We start from the raw sequence: 24,910 nt of genomic DNA, 5'->3' as shown, positions 1-24,910 counted from the left end.
TTATTTCCTCAAGTCTACACACTTATATACGCTTACATGACCAATCAGCGAGCAGGGTACAGGAGCGAGCGAATCAGGCTGTGCACCTAAATGAACAACTTCGCTAGCAACCAATGCTGTTTACCTCCTCTTTGGGCGTTCCGCTTAGTCTCAGGAGGCAATCCTAACCTGGCAACTAGCCAGGCGCCATCTTTTAATGGCGGAGGCTGCCCTGGCCAGGGGCCTGCCTCCGACAACAATGTTCTTCTGAAAGTTAACAATCTAACTTTCTTAATCTTCCTGTAAATAAATTCCCTTATTCTATATGCCTGTTTGAAAGTTTTTTTTTTATTTACGATTTTATTTATTTATTTGACAGACAATGATCACAAGTAGGCAGAGAGGCAGCCAGAGGAAGCAGGTTCCCCGCTGAGCAGAGAGCCTGATGTGGGACTCAATCCCAGGACCCTGAGATCATGACCTGAGCCGAAGGCAGAGGCTTTAACCCACTGAGCCACCCAGGCGCCCCTGAAAGTTTTTAACAACTAATTTTTATACAAAATTAATGGCCCTCCCAAAGCTATTTTGTAACAGTAACATTGATTATGGTCACATTTTGCTCTTGCATAACAAATTACACATCTCACTGCTGTAATCTCTACATATAAAGTACACAAGATTTGTTTGCTCCTTATGTCTAGAATGCATACTAATATTTATTTTAATATTTAATATTATTTTAATATTAATATCTAATATTTAATATCTAAATGTAAATGTTAACATGAAAAATGAATCGGAAACCATGCCTCATTAGTGTTACTGACGGTTTCGCCTATTAAAACGCATTCTGTGCATATTAACAATGAAAACAGCCGACGTGATCACAAAAATCACCGATCAGGTTGGCCATCTGTCTGTCTTCTTTGGAAAAATGAAAAGGAAAAAAAAAGTCATTGATCAAACAAACAGCTGGGGATTCCAGGAAAGATATGGGCTGAGGCAATTGGACCGGCTGGCCAAAGGTCAAAGTTGAATACACATTTTAGCCAAATAACAAGATCAAAACCAAACTTTCTGTCTAATTCACACCAGATGATTCCTCCCGTTTACTTAAATTTGCGTTTATCTGAACACTAACGCGATTGAGTGTTTCTTCCTCTCTTGCAAAATAAGCCATTCAGCATTCATCTCCTGTTCGTTCCCTTTGACTACGTTTGTACTGGGTTCTTTGCCTTTGTCTTATGATCTGCATGAATTCCTCGAGTATGCTAGGTATTAAGGCCAAGTCAGTCCTAGACAATGCAAACACCTACCCCTGCTCCCCCACTCTCACCTGAGCCTCAGGGTGCCCATCTTCTCACTCCTGGTCGGGAGGATGGGAGGGGGTCCTGCAACTGAGGTCGGGCATGCCGGCTCATAGCTTAGTCCTTAGCAGCTGTGTGAGCCTGGTCCCCAACTTCCTCTTCTCTAAGACAGGACTAATAGTGTCTGCCTGACAGGGCTTGTTGGGGGGGATTAAATAAGTTCTAGTGGGGGAAGGGCTGGCTGAGTGCCAGTTCACTGTCTTTTCCTCTGTACCTCCGAAGGGGAAGAATTGAGGAAAATTCTTCACCACAGAAGGAGGCAGGAAACGTTTCAAGGAACGCTCTCTGCCTCGCCGTCCCCACTGTGCCCTGTCTTGCCTTAGACGTGCCATTGGCACCCACTGTCGCCGCCACCAGTGTGTCAAGCCCTGTTATCTCTCAGTATATGGGAAGCCTGAGGAAAAGAGAGCCAGCCTTGTCCTCATGAAGGTTCCACCCTAAGCAGGAATGGATGGTACCAGGAAAGTCATTTGAAGTGGAGAGCCCTGTTGGCATCCTAGCTAAGAGGATGGTAGCTCGCTCTGTGTGTATGAGAGAGCGTGGTGCTGGAGGACACCGCAGGAGGGCTCAGGGCTCCCTTTCGATTGGTGGTTCCGAGGCAGAGATGAGGTCTCTAACGTAGTTGCTCAGCATGTATAAGGTTTCAGCCACCCAAGATGAGTACGTTCTGGACATGTGCTGTCTCTAGCTAACTGCTAACTAGCTAACTAGCTAACGCAGTGTCCATACCCAGCAACACTATCCTATGTACTTAACAGTTTGTTAAGGGGAAATCTCACGTTGAGTGTTCTTGCCCACAAAGCAAACACAAACAAAGGGATGGGAGGGAGCTTTTGGAGGTGATGGACCTGTTGTTACCTTGATTGTTGTGATGGTCTCACAGGTGTATGCCTGTCTCCAAACTTGTCATCAGACAGGAAATGTGTCCAGTTATATCTCAAGAGAGCTGTTAAAAAATTACAAATGCCAGTAGGTCGAGGCTGGAGCCTGGGAGACTTTATTCTTACATAAAGCTCTCCAGTGATGCCAACATACATTCCTCTTTTATTTATTTCTTTAAAGTTTTTTTTATTTATTTGACAGAGAGAGAGATCACAAGTAAGCAGAGAGGCAGGCAGAGAGAGAGGAGGAAGCAGGCTCCCCGCTGAGCAGAGAACCCGATGCGGGGCTCGATCCGAGGACCCTGAGATCATGACCTGAGCCGAAGACAGAGGCTTTAACCCACTGAGCCACCCAGGCACCCCTACATTCTTATTTTAAGATAAGGAGTGGTTGGGGGCGCATGGCTGGCTCAGTCAGAGCACACGACTCTTGATCTTGGGGTTGTGGGTTTGAGGGCATGTTGGGTATAGAGATGACTGAAGAATAAAACCTTCAAAGACAAATAAAATAAAGCATGGTTGAGAGAGAAAGAGAGGCAGGGGGATGGACTGAGAGAAAAAAAGAAAGAGGGAGGGACAGAGCCAAATGCACGAATGGACACACACACATATACATACAAGTGTGCACATGTATCCGGTGAGACATTCGAATCAGAATGACACGAGGAGACCGAACAACACCCAGAGAAAGAGAGAGAAAGAGGAGGGAAGAGGAGACGGGGCTTAGAGCAAAAGGGAGAGGGGGAAGAAAGATGGTTCAGAAGAGGCTGAGAGAGTGGATCTCCACGACACAGAGCGGAGACAGAGACAGGAGCTGGAAGGAGGAAGGCAGGAAGGAGGCTGCCATGTCAGACATCGGAGACCTTAAACCCCTTATCTGGAAAAAACCCCCAAACCTGTGAGATGAGAACCTGGCACCAAAGTGACAATCACATGAGACCCCAGACTCAGCTGCTCCAAGTTCCACTTTCCTCACATATTTGCTGTATGATTTTAGCAAGTCCCTGAGCCCATCTGAGCCCCCATTTCTTCATCCTTAAAACCAAGAGGTCCTACCTGTGATCAGTGGTAATGTTTGGTAAATTTCAATGGTGTCAGTCCTGAAAGATACCAAGACAGGGCTGTGGACTTCTGGCAAAATTTTCAGAATGGTAGAATGGGATTTAAAAACAAGGGAAAATGAGATGATGTGTCTCAGAGAGCGGGTGGTTTGATTCGCCCACACCTCCCTTCTCACTAGAAAATTCTAGGAACGCCTGGGTGGCTCAGTTGGTTAAGCAGCTGCCTTCAGCTCAGGTCATGATCCCAGGGTCCTGGGATCGAGTCCCACATCGGGCTCCTTGCTTGGCAGGGAGCCTGCTTCTCCCTCTGCCTCTGCCTGCCTCTTTGTCTGCCTGTGCTCGCTTGTTCTCTCTCCCTCTGTCTCTTACAAATAAATAAATAAAATCTTAAAAAAAAAAAAAGAAAGAAAATTCTAGGGCACTTGGTCTCGCATTATTCACTTAAAACCTGCCCACTTCCTTGTAGCTGCATATCCAGGAGCACTTTCTTCTCTGTTAATTAATATTCCTGCTCCTGGGGCACCTGGGTGGCTCAGTGAGTTCAGCCTCTGCCTTAGGCTCAGGTCATGATCTCAAGGTCCTGGGATCGAGCCCCGCATCGGGCTCTGCTCAGCAGGGAGCCTGCATCCTCCCTTCTCCCTCTGCCTGCCTCTCTGCCTACTTGTGATCTCTGTCTGTCCAGTAAGTAAATAAAAATCTTTAAAAAAATATTCTTGCTCATGATACCAGTCCCTGCACGATCCCATTAATGTACACATGACTGAATTTTATGGGCCTCATGGATATGCATGAGCTCATCTTGGGGCATCATTAACCATGGGGCTATCCCATCCAAATTTCCCCAGTTGTAACCAGTTACAGCAAACCTTCCTTTAGGGAGCTGCAGTGTCTTCCTACAGACAGGTTGGGGCCAAAACGGTCGGGCCTATCCCCAAACAATCCAGAGATTTGGGGAGCACAACCTTAAAGAGGGCTCGTGGAGACAGCTAGGGCCAAGAAGGACTTCTCTCAAAGGTACACCTCAACCTAGAAACTCGGGAGGGGTGTGAGAAGTGGGTCCTGGCCCCCCCCACCCCCCACAGCAAAGAAGGAGGGTTTAGAGCAACGCTGTCCTTTGGAGGAAATGGAACAAGAGCCATAAATATAATTGTAAATTGTATAGTGGCCACATTAAAAAACAAATAAGAACAGGTTTAGTTTAATTATATTTTTGTTGAATCATAATATTGAAAATATTATCATTTAATGTATAATCAACACCAAAAAATTTAATGAGATACTTATATGTTTCTCTTTTCCATACTTCATCTCCAGAGCCCAGTAAGTATTTTACACTTACAACACGGGCAATGAGAACTCACCACATTTCAAATGCTCAAGAGCCACAAGTGGCCAGTGGCCACCATACTGGATGGTGCCCTGGAGCTTTGGGAAGGAAAGTTCAGAGAAAGTGGGGAAGGGGGCCGTATGGGGCAGATTCCTTTCTCTTTTAGGCAACTCAAAGGGGTGGGTGAAGCCACCTCTGGCTGGCTTCAGACTGACTGAGCTATGTAAAGCTACGGAAGGCTATCTGTTCCCCAAGTCTGGGGAAAGGAGATGGAAGAAGAGAACTAGCCCGGACAAATTGCCTATTAAGTTCCTGGTAGTCAACTACTGTCTTCATGGTCCCATGAATCTTTGCACTGTCCCTCTAAGGTAAGGCTCACTCTCCCTGTTTTACGGAGCAGAAAGCTGAGATTCAGACATCTTTCTGAGGTCCTGTTACTGCTCCTTCCAAAGGCAGTCCAAATACGTAATAGAAGGGGTGCGTGCGTGTGCATGTGTGAGGAGGTCTCACACAGAGGTTTTGTTTCACACATGGAGTCATCATCTGCGGCCAAGGAATGGAAGGACTCAGTGTTTTGAAGCAACATTAAAGTTCAGTGACTTTACGTCCATGAGCTCTTGTAATTCCCACATACCTTCCATAGTTGGATTTTTATCTCCACTTAACAGATGAGAACTTGAAAACTGGAAATCAGAGAGGTCAAATGATCTTCCCAAGGCCACCCAGGAAATAAATGGGAGAGGTGGGCTATCAACCCTGGTTGGTTGAGTGCCATCTTCTTCTCATGACTCCACTATGACATTTTGGCTCAAGAGAACCAGCAAGCTGAGGTGGTAGGCTAGGCTGCCCCCTGGTGACCCTTTTAGCACCTTAATACTACCTGGCCTTGCTGTTCCATGTTGGGTGACAGATATGGGTGCCCATGTCTCATCTCTGATTACCGAGGTCAGAAATCACATCCAGTTCCTCTTGGTAGTTGCCACTGCTCTGTATAGATGGTAGGGTTCTGGAATACTTATTCGATGGATGGATAAAGAGTAGATGGTGGAGGAATGGATGGAAGGATGATGGATGGGTTGGTGGATGGATGGAAGGATGGATGGTGGATGGATAGATGGATGGATGGATGGAAGGATGGGTGGATGGATAGAAAGATGGATGAATGGGTGGATGGAAGAATGGAAGGATGGATGATGGATGGATGGATGGTTGGATGATTGGATGGTTGGATGATGGATGGATGGATGGATGGATGGATGGAAGGATGGAAGGATGGGTGGAGGGTGGAAGGATGGATAAAATGATATTAACAATGAAGAATATCATTAAGCAAGAAAAGCGTTTCCTAGAAGGTAACATTTTAAAAAAAGATTTTATTTACTTATTTGACATAGAGAGAGAGAGTGAGCACAAGCTGGGGAGAGGCAGAGAGAGAGGGAGAAGCAGGTTTCCTGTTGAGCAAGGAGCCCGATGTGGGGCTTGATCCCAAGATCTTGAAATCATAACTTGACCCTAAGGCAGATGCTTAACCAACTGAGCCGCCCAGGTGGCCCTAGAAGGTAACATTTTCAGAAAAGCTTGGAAGATGATAAATAACAAAAAGTAAAAGAAAGAAGACTATCATAGAACATTCCCCAAATAAACTTACTTAATGAATTAATTACTACAAGCCTAGTATGGTAAAGAGAAGACTGGCTGATACTATCATCATCATACCATTAATGGCCAATATCTACTGTGATCTTTCTCTACAGCAGACACTGTGTTAAGTACTTTATATCTTTTATCCAACAACTCTGTGGAGTAGGTATGATTTTCATTTTGTGGATGAGGAAGTGCCCTGCCCACCATCACTCTGCCAGCTTCCAGGGATGTATCCACACGGGCTGTGGATGTGATCCCTGTGAAATGCTGGCACCCTAGCACTGTGCTTTGCTCTGTGGGTGTTTGCTAGATCTGGTCCAACATAGCTCCTTCTGAAAATTAACATTCTAAAGCCAGACATCTATATAGATTTTATAGATTTTCAATTTCGTAATTTTGAATGGCCTCATATTGCTTTATCCAGGATGCTCTCTTTTGTTTTACCAAATTTTAACCATTTGCACATCAGTGTGTGAGCATGTGTACATCCAAACACCTGTACGTGTATGTATATAATGTGTGTGTATTTGTGTATATGTGTAAGTATACACACCTGTAACATGTGCACATGTACATATATATGGGTGCATATACATAATTATTATTTTTAATTATGAAAGTCACACACATCTATGGTAAAACATTTAAATGGAGAGTCTCACAGTTGTCCTCAGCTACTCATTCTCACTTCTCAGAGATCCTATCAACCAAAACTATGGTGAGAATGGCAGGATGCCAACTCCAACTACCCCACGGCCCAGGACAAAAGGTCCTCTGCAACGTTTGAATGTGCCAGTGCTCAGAGAATACCTTGGTTCGAACCTGAATGTTCCAGACGTGGGTGTCTGGCTATTATGGCTCACTTTATGGTTCAACCATTGTCTTGAACCACCCCCAAACATTTTCTATTAATATCCAAGTGTCAATCCAAGGAGACTCATTAACATTCCAGACTATCAGTTCCTATTGGCTCCTTGCATACATACAACACCTCAGATACCTAAGGGGAAGCATCCATGTAGAAAGAAGAGGAAGTGCAAAGGTCCTGAGGTGGAAGGAAGCTTGGCCTGTGCTGGAAGCAGTGGAAAGCTTAGTGTAGCTGAGGCAGATCAAGGGAGAACAAGAGTGATAAAGAATGAACTTTGAAGGGAAGGCCATGGTAGGGACTGTGGATTGTATCACAAAAGGGATGGAGAACTATGAATTAATGGATGCCACTTGCCCCCACTTTTGTCTCTCCAGTGGCTTCCATTTACATTTAGAATCTAAGGGGGGCTCTGCAGGGTCCGCCTCCATCCACCTTATCAAGCATCTCTCAGGCCTCACTCCTCCCTGCTCAGGCATTCCAGGTGATCCTTAAATACATCTAGCTCTTTCTTACATCCTGCCTCTTTGGCCCAGAAGAGCTGCCACTGCCCCAGGCTCCCCTCACATCTACATCCCACACTTCCTGCAAGCCTGTTTCAGTGTCATCTTCTCAGAAAAGCCTCCCTTGACCTCCTGACCAGACGTCACCTTGCCCCAGTTATTCCTTATGGTAGCCTTGGTCCTTCTCTTTTATAACCATGATCATGAGCAAGAGTTTCATGCTTGTCTCTGGTTTATTTCCTTCCTGCCTATCTCCTTCACAGACAGCCAGCCCCACGAAGGCAGGGTCCAGGCCTGTCTCACACACAGCTGTCGCTCATCTCTGAGCTCTGCAGACTACGCATGTTGCAGGCTCAGTAATATTTAAACGAATGCTTTGAAGCAAGCACCAAGAGAGGCCCAATCTGCAGCCCTGTGGATGGGACAGAGGAGAGCCTGGAGGCCAGGACATCCATGAGGGAACATGACCACTGCTTGGGGGAGAGAAGGTGAAAGCCTGGCTTTGCAGGAGCAGGAGAGACAGAGAGAAGGTGCTGGTTTCAAGAGCCCTTCAGGAAGTAGAAGCTACCGGCTTTGATGATTGCTAAGACACGACATGGAGAAAGCTTTACTCTTGGGCTGACCACTTGAGAGATGGGGAAGAACACTTAGTCCGTTTGGGCTGCTGTTACAGAAATATCATACACCGGGGGACTTAGATATAGCAGGTTTCTCGTGGTTCGGTTATCTGGAAGTCCAAGACCGTGGCACTGGCAGATCCAGGGTCTGGGGAAAGCCCATTTCGTGGTAGATAACCCCCTCGTCACTGAGTCCTCGTGTGGTGGAATACACAAGGGAGATCTCTAGGGTCCCTTTGACAAGGGCACTAATCCCACTCATGAAGCTTCACCCTCATGACCTCATCACTCCCAAAGACCCTACTTCCTATTGCCAACACTTGGGGGTTAGGATTCCAACCTATGAATTTGGGGGAGACAAAAACATTCAGACCATAAGAAACATAGTGCAATTAAGCGAAGTCATGTGTGTGTGGGGGTGGGCGAAAGGGATATTTGGGGCTTTATATCAGGAGCCCAGTCTTGGAATCTGAGGTGCTTGAGGGCCATCCAGATGGACATATCCAGGAGGAAGGTGAAAATACAATCTTGACACTCAGAAGTGAAATTTGCCTGGAGAGGTCTGGTATGGACGATGATGTTGGCTGATACTTCTGGTGGGCTTAGTGCACATGAGGTAAGCCTGAAGACAGCGTCGCACAGCAGCTAAGAGCCCAGTTTCTGGTATTAGGTTGTCAGAATTCAGGTAGGAGCCCCACCATTTTCGAGGTTTGTGATCCTCAGCAAGACGCTTAAGTTTTCTGTGCCTCCATTTCCCCAAATGTGCAACAGAGATGATACCGGTGCCTCCCACTTTGGGGTACTATCAGGATCATAATGAATTTAGAATAGTGTATAGCACTCAGTATTACCTGTTTTTTTTTTTTTTATGATCTCTCTTAGTCATAACAAGCCTAAATGGTAGGTAAGATTAGTATCCCCATTTAAAAAAAAGTATTTTAGTGGCGCCTGGGTGACTCAGTGGGTTAAAGCCTCTGCTTTCGGCTCAGGTCATGATCCCAGGGATCGAGCCCCGCATCGGGCTCTCTGCTCAGTGGGGAGCCCGCTTCCCTTCCTCTCTCTCTGCCTGCCTCTCTGCCTACTTGTGATCTCTGTCTGTCAAATAAATAAATAAAATCTTTTTAAAAAAGTGTTTTATTTATTTGATAGAGAGAGAGATCATGAGCAGGAGAAGGGGCAGACTCCCCATTGAGCAGGGAGCCCGACTTTGGGCTCGGTCCCATGACTCCAAGATCATGACCTGAGCCAAACACAGGTGCTTAACTAACTGAGCCACCCAGGCACCCCAGTAGCCCCATTTTTTAGGTGATGAACCTAAGGCTTGGAGAATTTAAGTAAATCTGAAGGTCACCCGGGTGGTAAATGGTAGAGTCAGGATTTCAGCCAGGACAAGCTAGCCTTCACAATCAAAGTTGGGGGGGGGGTGTCCAACCCTGGAGTCTGACTCACCAGTCAGGGTTAGTCATGAGTCGGTAGGCAGTGAATGAGGCATTACTCAGAAAAAAAGTTTGGGGCATGGTGCTGTGGTTAAAGAGAATGAGAGAAATCAGAAAATGCTCCCATATGTAGCAAAAAGCCAAGTGAAAGGGTATGTTCAGAGACCCTGGTGCTCAGACCCTGGTCCTGTTGGAGGACTGGAATCAATGGTTTTGGGATTTTGTTTTCCCAACCCATCATTCAGATTTGTTTTTAAGAATTGATGTCATCTGATGTCTCCCCGAGCTTCCCTAATCTTTGCCTTAATTATTCATGAACACAATTAACAATTGACAATAGAAACATACTTTCATATCAGGGTCCGCCTGGACCCTCACGGCTTCCCCCAGAGCCAGGAGTTATGAACCTATGCTCTGCAGGTGAGAAGACAAAGGCCCACAGAGGGGAAGTGGTTTACTGAACTTGAGAACTCCAACCCTGGTGTAGACAGTTCTGCCGTTGAACCCGAAGTCTGTCACCTACCATCTGCGGTGCTCGGATAAGTTAGGGTTAGACTTACCCTCTGAAATCTTGATTTCGCTCTTCTGTAAACAGAGCTGGTCATGCCTGCTCATCAGGTCGTTAGAAGGTGGCATACAGCAGGCGCTCAATACCAGGTAGACAGCAGGAGCGGTAATAGTAACTGAAACTCGACACAAAACCAGACCACCCATTCCAACCCTGGGTTGCTGTTTCTGTGGAGAACGGCACACCTATGTGTCATTAAGCAAAGGGCACAGAGGCAAATGGAGGTAGAAGTTAAGGCTGGGGAGGATGGTAAATGGGGATCATAAAGGTACTTTAATATCCAGTGGAGGTGGGTGTGAGCACGAGGAGGGTTTAAGGCTACTGTTAAGACCCCCATGATGAGTAGAGCCTTTGGAGCCACTTACATGGATTAGAATCCTGCCATTTCCTCGCTGTGTAACCAACTGAGGCAGATCACTTGGCTTCTCTGAGCCTCAGCTTGCTCATCTGTAAAATGGGATTAAACTAGCTATCATTTCATTTCATAGTGTGTGTTGAGCTCCTAGCCTGGTGCTCAGCGAATACTATGTTTCTCCTTCCCAGCACAAGGACCCCTCCATAATGACTGTGGATATATTTTTTCTTTCCTGTAAGAGTAAATTATTCTTCACTGCCCTCTAGGGGTAGGAAGTAAAATGGCACGTGTGACACCAAACCCTGGAATTAGTGGAAGAAGAAGGAACACATAGGAGCAAAATTTTTGTCTTCCTGGGGCGCTGGGTGGCTTAATCGGTTGAGCATCTGCCTCCGGCTCGGGTCTTGATCTTGGGGTCCAGGGACCTGGCTCCGTGTCAGGCTCCCTGCTCAGAGAGGAGTCGGCTTCTCCCTCTCCCTTTGCCCCTGCCCCCGCCACTTGGGCACACACACTCTCTCTTTCTCAAATAAATAAATAAAATATTAAAAAAAATTTTTTTCCTTCCTTGAGACCAGAAAGAAGAGGCCAGTTGAGATGAACCCATGGTCCAGTTACCTGTTGGGATGGACGACCTTCGTCCTCTACTCCTTTGAGACAAGTGGAAGTAAGTATACTGGAAAATGATGGGGAGGATTTGGAAACCAGAAAGAATGAATGGGGCCAAAGCAAAGATTGCTGGAGTCAGGTAGAGAGGAGATGGAGAATAGAGAATCATTTGCTTCTGGACTGCCTTGACCATGGATAACTGAAAATGTGGGAAGCAAGATAAGTGGGTAGGGGCTATAATGGACATGGGCATCTTTCATGGCGGTCAGCACATGGTAAGGAAGTGCAGATGTGTTAATTAAAAGGAGGGGGGGCTCTAGGGGTGCCTGAGTGGCTCAGTTGGTTACACGTCCAACTCTGGATTTTAGCTCAGATCCATGAGCTCGAGCCCCGCGTCAGGCTCTGAGTTGGGCATGGAGCCTGCTGAGGATTCTCTCCCTCTCCCTTTGCCACTCCTCCACCACTCGCACGCTCAGTCTCCCTCTCTCTACATAAAAGGAGGGGTGTCTATAATTCCAATAGATTGAGTCCTCAGACTCCAACTCAGATCTTCCACTCTTTTTCTTAGATTGTGGTAAAATGCCCAGAACCTAAAATCTACTATTTCAACGATTTTGAAGCACACAGTTCAGTAGAACAGCATTGACTTTGTTGTACAACCAAGAGCCAGCACTCTTTTCAGCTTGCAAAACTAGAACTCTGTACCCATTAAACGACTCACACTTGCCCTCCCTCCAGCTCTGCCAACCACCGTTCTATTTTCCGTCTCCGTGAATTTGACCGCTCTAGATACTTGATGAAAGTGGAATCAAATCGTACTTGTCTTATTGTGACTGGCTTGTGTCACTGAGCATAGTGTCCTCGAGATTCATCCATGTCGCAGCAGCTGTCAGAATTCCCATTCCTTTTAAGGCTGAATATTTCACTGTGTGTGTGTACACACATACACATACATTTTGTTTATCCACTCATCCATTGATGGACTTGGATTGTTTCTACCTTCTGGCTATTGTGAATAATGCTGTTATAAACATTGGGTGTTACAAGTACTTCCTTGAGTACCCACTTAAAAAAAATTATTTACTTATTTTACAGAGAGGGAGCACAAGCAGGGAGAGTGGCAGACAGAGGAAGAGGGAGAAGCAGGCTCTATGCTGAGCAGGAGCCTGACACGGGGCTCAATCCCAGGACCCTGGGATCATGACTTGAGCCAAAGGCAGATGCTTAATGACTGAGCCACCCAGGTGCCCCAAGAGAACCCACTTTCTTTTTCTTTTTTTTTTTTTTAAAGATTATTTATTTATTTATTCATTAGACACAGAGAGATCACAAGTAGGCAGAGAGGCAAGCAGAGAGAGAGAGGAGGAAGCAGGCTCCTCGCCGAGCAGAGAGCCCGATGTGGGACTCGATCCCAGGACCCTGAGATCATGACCCGAGCCGAAGGCAGCGGCTTTAACCCACTGAGCCACCCAGGCGCCCCGAGAACCCACTTTCAGTTCTTTGGGGGATATAGCCAGAAAGGGAATTGCTGGGTCATATGGTAATTCTGTGTTTAAGTTTTTGAGGAACTGCCACATTATTTTCCAAAGCAGCTGCATCATTTTGTATTCCCATCAACAGGGCATAAGGTTTCAAATTTTCCAAATCCTTGCCAACACTTGTTTTCTGTCAACCCCCCCCCCAAACAAACAAACAAACAAACAAAAAACAGTAGCCATTCTAGTGGGTGTGAGTCCATGCTCTTAATATATCTAGGAATCTAAATCAGCTCCCCGAAGATCATATGGTAAACACAGAAGCAGAACCAAGAGAGACCCTGATTATATGTAGTTCACTCAAGCTATGGTGAAACAATTCTCCACAATGAATATCCTTTTCTACCTGACAAGCCCTCTCCCTTGGATAGGCTCAAGAAACCCTCCTTTTTTTTTTTTTTTTAAGATTTTGTTTATTTATTTGTCAGAGAGAGAGAAAGAGAGAGCATAAGCAGAGGGAGGAGCAGGGGGAGAAGCAGGATCCCCACTCAACAGGGAGCCTGATGAGCGACTCAATTCCAGGATCCTGGGACCGCCCAATGGCTGAGCCACCCAGGTGCCCCCATGTAGTCCTTTTTCAATGATCACATTCTATATTCCAGAGATTTCTAATATCTTTGGAATATAGGTCACTGGACAGGCACTACAGTCCATGAAATCCCGGACTGGTATAAAAAAAAGGTGTGCACTTATCAGGGTAGTGAGAACAGATCTTCAAACCATCAGCAGCTTAACATGAAACATTTTATTTCTCGTTCTCATAAAGCCCAGTAAGAGTGCGTCTGGTCAGCAGGGGTCCATTCACCTTCTGCTATGGGGCTCTCCACCAACACCGAGGGCTTTTGGGTGCTGTGTGGATTCTTTGCTTGCAGCTGATAGACAAGAGCCAAGAGTGTAATAATCTTGGAAGAGAGGTTTTTTTTTTTTTGGCCAGGAAGTGATATCTGTTCCTTTCTCCCATTTCCACTGGCCTGAACTCACAGAATGCTTAGCTGCAAGGGAGTCTGGGAAATGTGGCTTTGAACAGTACGTTTAGGAGGAAGATGAAGCTGGTTTTGAATCCACAGCAGTCTCTGCCACAGGGAAGTATGAGCGTTTTCCCGAGAGAAGGTCTGGCTTCTCACAAGAACTGAGGAGACCCAAAAGGCTAAGAACCCAGAGTTTATTCAGACAGGGAACCATGCCAGATTTCCCAGTTCTTGTCTCATTCTGGTCATACCTTCCTGAGACCACCCCCACATTCCTGTGGCGAGACTTGGCACATATTTATGGTTAACTTATTCAGTACACATTTACTGAGTGATTCCCAAAGGCCGGGCACCGTGCAATGGGTCAGAAACATGGCAGTAAATAAACTTATGCCCTATACTCAGAGACCTCGCAGCGAACGGGAGTGATAGACATGGAAACAGATAACTGTATTCTTTGACTATTTGGTAAGTATATTGATAAAGATTGGCTCAGAATATTGGAAGAGTGTGGAAGAGTATTAATCTTGACTGAACCAAGTCGTGTGGTTGAGTAATGGGGAATAAGGCTAGGAAGAAAGAAAAGAGCAGGGTGAGGGCATGAGCCAAATGCCAAAGACAAGAAAGAGCATGGAGGAAGGTCAAGGAAATGTTAATCAGACAGTGAGAACAGAGAGGTCAGCAGGGCCCAGATGAGAGAGGATTTCGACCCAGTTAAGAAGATCAGACCATCTGTTGGGTTACTTTGCAGATGGCTAATAGTATCTATTATGTGTTGATTCTTACTAACAACTCCCAAGGATAATCTTAATCCTGGGTCAAGGGGGCATCTGCCTGCCCTCGCTTCACCACCAGCATCCTATGCTCTGGTGGTGTCCCTGACTGAGAATCATTGATGATGATGATGACGGTGATGGTGACGATCGCTAACATTCGCTGGGTAGCAGTCATGTGCTCTTCTAAGCACTTTCCAAATATTAACTGACTTCAACTGTATAAAACCAAGACCAGAAAGTTCTGAGACCCAGAGGTTGAAAGCGCAATGTGAGTTCAAGGCCTCTACTTGCGTCAACCCACCAGTGAAGCTCAAAGATTGAGGTCTGCCTTTCCACCCCCTCCCAGGACATCCCTCATCCACCCTTATGATGGCTTAGGTCAGATCATACAGGCTAAGAATCTGATCCAGAAGAGATGGGGCTACTAGGTTGAAGGTAGAGAGGATGTCTTGTTCATCTGTATTGGTAACAGACTAACTATCCCCAAACGTCAGTGGCTGAACTCAGTAGCGTTCACATCAAACTCAGCTAGCCCTTCGATGTGGATGTGTGGTGGGAAGCCTCTTCCGTTGAGATTCAGAGACACAGGATCCTTCTGTATCATGGCTCCTCCAGCCCCTAGAGCCTCAAGGTTCTCTGCAGGGTCATCCTTTTTATCTGAGTTTCTCAACCTGGCCACTGTTGGCATTTGGGGCCAGTTGGCTTTGTTGTGGAACCTGTACATGGTAAGAAGTTTAGCAACAACCCTGGCCTCTACCTAGTAGATACCAGGAGTACACCTGCCAGTATCCCCTTCTCCCAGCTGTAACAACCAAAATGCCTCCAAACTTTGTCTAATGTCTTTTTCTCCATTGAGAACCATGGCTGTATATCCAGCTGACAGAAGAAAGGAGCATGGAGGTTTGCTTGGGAGCAAGGAAGTAGCTAACATCATTTCCACCCACATGAGTTGTCACTGAGTCACGTGACCCCACCTAACTATAAGAAAGTCAAAAAATAGGTTTGAGCTAGGAACCCATTTAGTGAGTCCATGGAAGCTTTGTCTCACCGTGTTTGGAATAGGAACACACACACACACACATACACATACACACACATGCACACACACTATATAACCTATCAGAATGTCTTTAGCATAGTAAGCCTTCGTTATATCCTTGTGGGAGGGAAAAAGAGAGAGGAGGAGGGAATCACAGGATGAAGGCAAAGAGAAAAGCTATGATTTTGGACCATTAGATAAAAAATTCTAGTTCTCGTTCTAGTTCTGCTCAAAAAAAAAAAAAAAAAAGGCATTAAGTTGAAATGATTCCTTATCTTACATGGGTCTTTACTCCCTTCTCCATGATGTGAAGAATTTGAGCTAGAATTTCTTTCTCTTTCTTTTAATTTCTTTCTTTCTTTCTATTTCTTTATTTCAAGATATTATTTATTTATTTGACAGAGAGAGAGTGAGAGAGGGAGCACAAGCAGGGGGAGTGGGAGAGGGAGAAGCAGGCTTCCTGCCGAGCAGGGAATCCGATGCAGGGCTCGATCCCAGGACCCTGGGATCATGACCTGAGCCAAAGGCAGACACTTAACATCTGAGCCACCCAGGCGCCCCTAGAATAGAATTTCCTAAGATGTGTTTCAGGGAACATTATTCTCCAAAGCTATCAAGGGATTGGGGAAAAGGACAATTTAAGATACTCCATACGCCTCTTGCTAATTCAGTTCTCATTTGCATACTGGCCCTTCTGATGAGTCCTGCATTAAGGAAATCTGTCTCGCTTTTTTTTTTTCACGTGGCATTTTCTGAACTTCCATCTTCATTTTGTCAGTTCTTTCTTAAGCATCTTCTATGAGCAAGTGACTGTTCTAGTTTCCAAGGATACACTGCGTCAAAGACAAAGTCCCTGTCCTCACACCGAGGAATACAAAGGCCAAGGGTTGCATTTCTCTAACTTTCCTCATCCAAGTACCACCTCCTCAACATTTGCCATATCTGCACCCCAGCATCACTGGCTCCACCTTCTTCTTTAGATATGATCTCTTCTTCACTTTAACACCCTTATTTTATTTTTTTAAAAGATTTTTAAAATTTATTTGAGAGAGAGGGATTACAAGTAGGCAGGCAGAGGAGGGGGGGGGAAGCAGGCTCCCTGCTGAGCAGAGAGCCTGATGTGGGCCTTGATCCCAGGACCCTGGGATCATGACCTGAGCTGAAGGCAGAGGCTTAACCCACTGAGCCACCCAGGTGCCCCAACACCCTTATTTTAAAGGATAGTTAACATCAGGTCTATAATCTATAAAAATGCTACTACTTGCCATAAATAGAAATTGCAAACAAAAATAAATACTGTGAAAACAAAATCCTATTATTAGATTCTACTAGATGCTATTGTCCCAATACAGCTTTGAGCTTGTGACCTGCCCTCTTTTTGTTGTTGTTAAAAGGGAGATTATTCAAAATTAGAGACATGGTAGAGAAATAGCAGCATTAAAATGAAGTTTTCTCTTTTGTCATCAGAAAGATTGAAAAGAGCACTGCAAAATGAAATCGCTTTTCAGAATTAGTTAATGTGTGTCCTTCCATTACCTACCGTGATATTATGACCTTTACCAGATGTGTTTGCTGTAATGTTGATGGTGCTCTGCTGGTCTGAGGACAACTTTATCCCGGTTGTTTTCATGGTTTATGAGACTCCTTCCCTGTACTCTTGGTCTCAACAAAGCTGGACATGCCCTTATATGTCACAAGAAAGCTCGATGCTAAGACTTCACATGTCGCCTTCAGACCCCCCCACCATGGGAACCAAACCAAAACTCATCCTTGGCTCTTTGACTGTGATGAAGCCCCTCTGTTTTGTCTCTCTGTCTTCCAGATCAGAAAGATTCATGCGTCTTTCCCTTCATCTACAAGGGGTCTTCCTACTTTTCTTGCATCAAAACCAATAGCCTCTCCCCTTGGTGTGCAACCAGAGCCATTTACGATGGGCAGTGGAAGTATTGCATGGTGGACGGTGAGTAGTGCCATGCTGTCCCCTCAGGAGGCCTCCTCAAATTATGGGTCACAAAAGAGAATGTGTGGATTTGTATAATATGATCATATTTTTGCACACGAGTTATGATACGTGTTTGTGTGCCTAGCAATGCTGCAGGAGGCCAAGCACTGGATGCTAATAATGGGGTAATGATGTTAAAAACGATAGTGTTGAAAATGGAGCTCTCTGAACCACCGTATTCTTTGTCTCTTTCTTGATTTTCTAAGTTAATAAGGAAAAACAGAAACAAAGTATAAGGGATTTGAGAAGGGATTTAAGAGACTCTGTTTACTTTTTTCTCAAAGCCCAAGACATTTTTGTAATTGTATGATTTCTATCTTTTGTGCACGGGACAAAGGGCATTTTGTTTTAACCAATATCCTATTGTTGGACATTTTAATTGTTCCTACTAGTAACCAGGTGTTGAATATTTAGAACCTACTTTTCCCTGTACCACTGTTCTTGACTCTCTTAGATCGAATTCTCCCTTTGATAATAAATATCACACCCTTTTTACTATCCTGAAATAAAATTTATAAAGAACATTACCTATTCTAAATTTCTAACCTCAAAATAAATCAACATAATTCCATAACTGCAGAAGAAGAGAAATAAAAAGAAGCAATATTGTTGTAAAGTAATTAAGCACCCATGACCCTATCTAACCTACAAGATATTAGAAAGTGGCCAGACTCTTGTACCTCCAAGCAGAATCTCTTTGATTGCAAGAGATAAAAATGACTACAAAGAAGCCCCATTACACAGAAAAAACCAAACCAGACCTGGAAGCAGCACTATCCCTGGCTGAAAATATTGCTCAAACAATGCAAATCAGGATCAACTGGCAGAAACTGAACCTGAAAATTAGAGGGTTTTTTTTTTTTAATTCTGGAACATGTCCCCAAACATGCATAAGATGTACAAAAGGGGACAAAACTCTGCCAGAACTGCATATACTAGACACAGTCAAGGCCCTGAGAGTCAACAACCTGCATTTGATTTAACCCCTTCAGCCATGTCACCAAGGGCTCCTATTGGATGAAGGCATCTTTTGCATCTTCTCCCTCAGATATGGCTTCTGAACCAAGTACTGCTCTTTGAACCCATACTGGCGGGTATCTCACTCCCTGTGAATAGTGGTGGGGAAGCGGTTTTCCATGGTCATTTCTAAGTACTGCCTCACAGGACGCTTCTCGTGAGTGGAATATGGAGATCAGAAACAGATATCCATGGCAATCCCTAGTGACGTTAGCTTACAATATTCATATCACTTAAACATATATTACTGTGCAGATGCTTTTCTGCGCATTTGCAGGCTTCCTCAATAAGGACAATGTGCCACTACTGTGTAAATAGAAGAACAGAGTCATCCCTAATTCTTTCTTCCCACCCCACAGGTGACCCACCAACTAGACTTAATTTTGTCTTCAAAATAGACACTAGCTTCAGCTTCTGGGGAGCATCTGCTTCCTCTGTCTCCATCCTTCTTGAATCACCATCAACTCTGCCAGCCAATATTTCCTAACCGGTCTTCCCAAATCCCCCTCACCTCCCTCCAATAGATTCTCCGCATATCAGTCAAAGAAACCTTTTTGGGATGTGAATTCAGGCAAGGCTACTTCCCTGCTCATGCCCTCTGTGGCTCACCGGCACACTTAGAGGGATATCCTGACCCCCGGATAGCCAATGCAATATTGAGAAAGAAAAAACAAAGCAGGAGGTATCACATGCCCTGATTTCAGGCTATATTGCAAAACTATAGTAATAAAAACCTATGGTATTAGCATAGAAACAGACACAGGGATCAATGGAACAGAATTGTGAGTCCAGAAATAAACTAATGCATATATGGTCAATTAATTTATGACAAAGGAGCCAGAAATATGTAATGGGGAAAGGACAATCTCTTCAACAGTGGTGTTGGGAAAATGGCATAGCCACATGCAAAAGAATGAAACTGGACCCTGTTTTATACCATACAGAAAGATCAACTCAAAATGATTGAAGACTTGAACACAAGATGTAAAACCACAGACCTCCTACAAGAAAACATGGGAGTAATCTGTGAGACATCAGTCTTGGCAATGATTTTTTGGGTTTGACACCAAAATCAAAGGCAACAAAAGCAAAAATAAACAAGTGGGGCCACATCACACTACAAAGCTTCAGTATAGAGAAAGAAACCATCAATAAAATGAAAAGCAACCTTAGAATGGGAGAAAGTGTTTGCAAAACGTGTATCTGATAAGGGGTTAATATCTGAAATATCCAAAAGAACTCCTACGACTCAGCTGGAAGAAAGAGGAAGAAGAGGAGTGGGGAGAATTGGAGGAAGGCAAGAAGAAGGGGGGCAAGACGAGGAGACCCCTCACCTAGGTCTGGAAAGCTCCACTTGACCTTGCCCTTCCTGTCCCCATCTTCCCCTCCCTTCCTTGCCTGCTGAGCTCCAGGGACACTGACTGACATGCTTCCTGAGTATTTTGAACTCCTTCCTGTCTTTGAACTCTCACACTTTTATTCCTTCTGTCTGGACCTCAATTATCCCCAGTTTTTGCATGGTTGGCTTCTCCACATTGTGAGAACCTCTTCTCAAATGCCACCTGCTCCAAGTCTTCCTTCATCCCTTCGTCTATGAAAACCCCTCCATCATTTCCAAATGACCCTGATTCCCTCACTTAGTGTGAGTAAATCCACCCACTATAAACATAATGTTTATATTTGTATAAACATTATAAACAAATACAAACTATATTTGTAGCCCTACATTTGTGGTGGGAAATTCAATCTGTCTATGGAAGTTGCCATAAGACACCAGTACTTAGATAATAATTTTACTGTATTTGACCTCTCTGACACTTGACAATTTTTCTTTTTGGTAATGGCAGCATTCCTTGTATGTCAAGGTCTTGGCTTTATTTGTTGGTCATAAACCATCAAAATTCTTTGTTTTGACTTGATTTCTATAGGTCATTTTCTAAGAGATTCATTTTTAAGACACAGTGAAGTATGTTGTTTGTACAGCAGGTGGGGACACCATGGTTGAGATTGGGAACTTCGTTGGGGAAGTTTTGAGGATGAAAGTACAGGAAAAGGCTTTCTTTATGAAATGCTTGATGAAATGAGTGAATAAAATCTTTTCTGATGGAAGGATGATTAGATGACTGTCCCGTGAATGGCCGAGAAAGTGAAACCACTCATGGGCTTCTTTCTGTACAGATTACCCACGATGCATCTTCCCCTTCATCTATCGAGGAAGGTCCCATAACACCTGCATAATGGAGGGCAGCTTCTTTGGAAGGCTGTGGTGTTCTGTCACCTCCAGCTTTGATGAGAAACAGCAGTGGAAATACTGTGAAATCAATGGTGAGGCACTGGCGCAGGGATGGGGTGTTTGGTGGGGAGGAGGGAAATAACAATGATCTTCCTGAGGGGATGGTGGCACAGGGGAGAGCAGAAGAATAGGAGCAGTCTTCTAGGAACCAAATGCCTTCTTGGAGAGTACATTAGGACAACCACAGGAGACAAGAATGTCCTGAGGCCACACTCCCCCAAGACCCCAATGTCAGCATGGAAAATCCAGTTAACCTGAGAATAAAAACCATGGGCTCACATTGGTTTTCAAGTGTTTCTGTTGCCAGAATTTCCAATAAACAGATTCACCAAGTGCTGGACCTTTCCTTAACATTTCACCTTAATAATCTCTTCACTTCTTAATGACCTCCATTCATTCTAGAGCCCTCTCTGTATTAGACTCTGATCCATGACCTCTACATATAACCTCCCATTGAATCTTTCCATGGAAGCTCTATAAGGTGCCATTTTCTTCTCTATTCAATAAATGGTTGCAATAAAATTAAGTCCTGCCCAAGGTCACACTCCTAGGTGATGTCAGAGTTAGGATTTGAATTCAAGTCCATATGGCGGTGATGTCCATGTTTCTCACTAAGTAGTGTTGCCTCCATTGGGATGAAGATTCACGTGAGGCACCTATCCATGGAGCACACTTATTCCTTCATAAAATCTTCACTATGTTCTTCCCTTGGCTCTCAAAAAATCCTAATCCCATAGAACACCTTAATTTATTCTTGGCCTAGCCATCCATCACTTGTGTCCTTGTCCCTACCACCCTTATCCTTAAATCTCACAATAACTCTGTTGATGAAGCCCGTAGAACACAAAGCCTCTGTTCAAGTAGACAGTAAACCGTGTAGTGGTTGACAGTTTGGGTTCTCCCTTGTATGCAAAGTAGACCTGATAACATCACCAGGAACTCGTTTGGGTGTGTGCAGTGTTATGTTGCCTTTCATGAGATAAAACGTGGTGCCTCGTTCATGTGTGATAAATGGAAGCTCTTTTTGTTGTCTCTTCTCGTCCCTGGGACCTTTCCATGATTATTTTCAGAGTATGGGGGAAATTCTTTCAGCAAGCCCTGCATCTTCCCCTCCATCTACAGAAATAGCACGATCTCTGAGTGTGTTGAAAATGAAAGCAACAAACTCTGGTGCCCAACCACGGAGAACATGGATGCGGATGGGAAGTGGAGCCTCTGCGCTGACACAAGTAACCGGGGAAGGGGACTGGGTGGGCACGGGTGGGTTTCTTCATCCATCTACTCAGCATATGTTGGGAGGTGGGCATATTGGCAATGAGTAATTCAGGGTCTCTTCCTCATGGATCTGATGGGTGAAGAGCATAAACAATGCAACTGTGTGACAGGCAAAGTACAGGCTGCTGAAGATCCAAGAGAAGGGAGCCAGTGTCAGATTTTCAAAATGCAAAACACCTAACACTTGCTTATACAAACATAGAGTAAGCACATGCTAAGGATTTTTAAAAAAATATTTTATTTATTTATTTGAGAGACAGAGATCACAAGCAGGTAGAGAGGCAGGTAGAGAGAGGGGGAAGCAGGCTCCCTGCTGAGCAGAGAGCCCAATATGGGGGGCTCGATCCCAGGACCCTGAGATCATGACCTGAGCCAAAGGCAGAGGTTTAACCCACTGAGTCACCCAGATGTTCCTAAGGTTTAAAGAAAAATCTGGGGTGCCTGTGTGGCTCATTTGGTTAAGGATCCAACCCTTGATCTCATCTCAGGCCTTGATCTTAGGGTCATGGGATCAAGCCCCACATTGGGCTCCACACTGGGCATGGAGCCTACTTAAAGAAAAAAGGCTATTAATAAGGGAACTAGAAGGATAGTGAAGCTAATTCAGGGGACATTATAAGAAACACATAAAGTCAGTGAAGAGAAGAATGTTGAGTGCAAGCAAAATTGTTAAGTTAGCTATCAAATCCATTAACATATAATGGGCAATCAAACCTTTGTGGTTATCTTGTCTGCCAGACAGAAGTTACTGGCATCTCTATGGAACAAAAATCATTCACAATGTATCAGTTTTCTACACGTTCCAGAGTTGGAGCCTCCAACAAATGCAACAGCAGGTAGTAAGTGAGATGAAGTTCCCTGTTTCCCTAGAGTAGGGGGTCTGTGAATCCCATCCTGCCTATGGGCCAGAGCTGGACCAATTTTTTTTTGTTCCCCAAACTAAGAATCATTTTTACATTTTTTTATGATTGAAAAAAGTCTAAAGAAGGATGGTATTTTGTGACAAGCAAATGTATGTGAAATTCGTTACTTAGGACCCATATAAAAGAAAGAGACTGTATGAGGCATGAAGCTGAAAATACCTACCATCTGGTACTTCTAGAAAAAGTTTGATGACACTGAGCTGGAGAATCAGGTGACTGTTAGGGACTCTTCAGACAATACTCTAGGAGGACGTGAAAAGGTCATGTGGCAATCTTTCAGTGCCATTGCATGTTTTGGATAATTTTGCTAACAAAGGAGAACAAATGTAGATTTGGTGGATGATCAGGGCAGAAGCCCTTAAGGAATGAAAATAGAACATTTTTCTGTAAATGTAATATAACATTTCCTCACAAGGCACATGCACGTCAGGACCCTGGACAGCTCTCCAGCACTGCACTGGTCTACAGCACCATATTTGCACGGAAGAGGCAGGGTGCACCTTGCTGGACTTCAGCTAAGAATGTGGGCACTATGTGTCCCCACACGGCCACAGAAACCCCACCAGTACTGATTTAGCTTCCAAATAAATTTTAGCATGTGGAGGATTCACACACTGAGGATCTGGGATTAAAGAGGAGCCCCTGTATTACGTCCTCTCCGTGCTTTCCGCTCCGCTCCCTGGTTCCCTTGGTGACATGATGTTGTCCTTGTCTCTCCCCCTGCCAGGACCCCTTTTGCTTTCACTCTGTCCTTGTTCCCCATTCCACACCCCATGGAACTAAACTCAAATAGCTTCCCAGGGAAGAAAATCTCTGTGAGATTTAGGATTGGGTCAGCATTTCTCTCTACTAATGGGAGCCTCTGAGCAGCACCCAAACAACACACACAAAGGTATTGTGGACCCAATTTTGATTTTAGGGTGGGCTCTGAAGCCTAAGACTTCACCACAGTGTAAAGGTACAGGGATAACCACTGTCCTATCCTTTCTTCTCCCTAGGAATTTCCTCCTTGGTTCCTGGGTTTCCATGCCACTTCCCATTCAACTATAAAAACAAGAATTATTTTAACTGTACCAACAAAGGAACAAAGCAGAACCTTATGTGGTGTGCAACGTCTTATGACTATGACCGGGACCGCACCTGGGTGTATTGTTGATGCAAAGGTGAGATGCGTAATGTACCCCTGGGCAGTGCAGTGTCCTTCCAGCATGATTCACTGAGGTTCCCAACAGGATGAGCTCCACGACTCAGAGGTGAGGTGAAGTGGGGGTAGGGAGAGACTGGGACAGCTTCCTGACTTAGAAGGAGGTGGACGAACTCTTTCAGACCCTGAAAGTTACCATGCCAAGTTTTAGGACCAGCAGGCCTTGGGTGTGCAAGAAAAACAGAATTTCTCTAGAGCATGAGAAGAAAAGATGGGCTTGAAAGGAAACCACCAGGACTTCTCCAGTCCCCAGAGGGCATGGCACCAGGTTGTTGATCTGCTAACCCCATCACTAAGTAGCCAGTGGAGGAAAAGGTGGGGTCATTTCTGCTCCCCATCATGTGGGTCCCTCCCCCACCTCCATGCATAAGTCTTCCAATCTCTCCACAGGATCCACCTCACTCTCCCTTCTAGCTCTTTCCTCTGGCTTCTGTATTCTAAGGCCTGTGGAAACTCTCAAATAGCTGGTTCTACTGACCTAATCACTCTGATTCTGGGATTTAAACACAAACAGAAGCCCTTCCCTCAGATGTGGGGACAACACTCATGTTTCTAGCACTATATACCCTTAGGACGCATGTGGCTTATGGATGACTCCTGAATTTTGGCTTGGCCATGAAAATTATCTTCCTGGAGTAGAGGAGAGGCAAAGGAGTGGCCTTGGGGCTC

At 44.8% G+C, this 24,910-nt stretch overlaps 1 protein-coding gene across 1 annotated transcript; it reads left to right on the top strand.

The window, feature by feature from the left end:
* Nucleotides 1–11,188: 11,188 nt before the first annotated feature.
* On the top strand, nucleotides 11,189–24,193 carry ELSPBP1 (epididymal sperm binding protein 1; the record flags this gene model as incomplete). Its single annotated transcript, XM_082710544.1, has 5 exons — nucleotides 11,189–11,267; nucleotides 17,350–17,487; nucleotides 20,725–20,871; nucleotides 21,910–22,068; nucleotides 24,036–24,193. Exons 1-5 carry the CDS (start codon nucleotides 11,198–11,200, stop codon nucleotides 24,191–24,193), a joined length of 672 nt encoding a protein of 223 aa, XP_082566670.1. The 5' UTR covers nucleotides 11,189–11,197.
* Nucleotides 24,194–24,910: the final 717 nt, after the last annotated feature.

Source organism: Mustela nivalis (assembly GCF_964662115.1).
Source record: "Mustela nivalis genome assembly, chromosome: 18".
Lineage (NCBI taxonomy): Eukaryota > Metazoa > Chordata > Mammalia > Carnivora > Mustelidae > Mustela > Mustela nivalis.
This window is presented reverse-complemented; position numbering and strand designations above follow the sequence as displayed.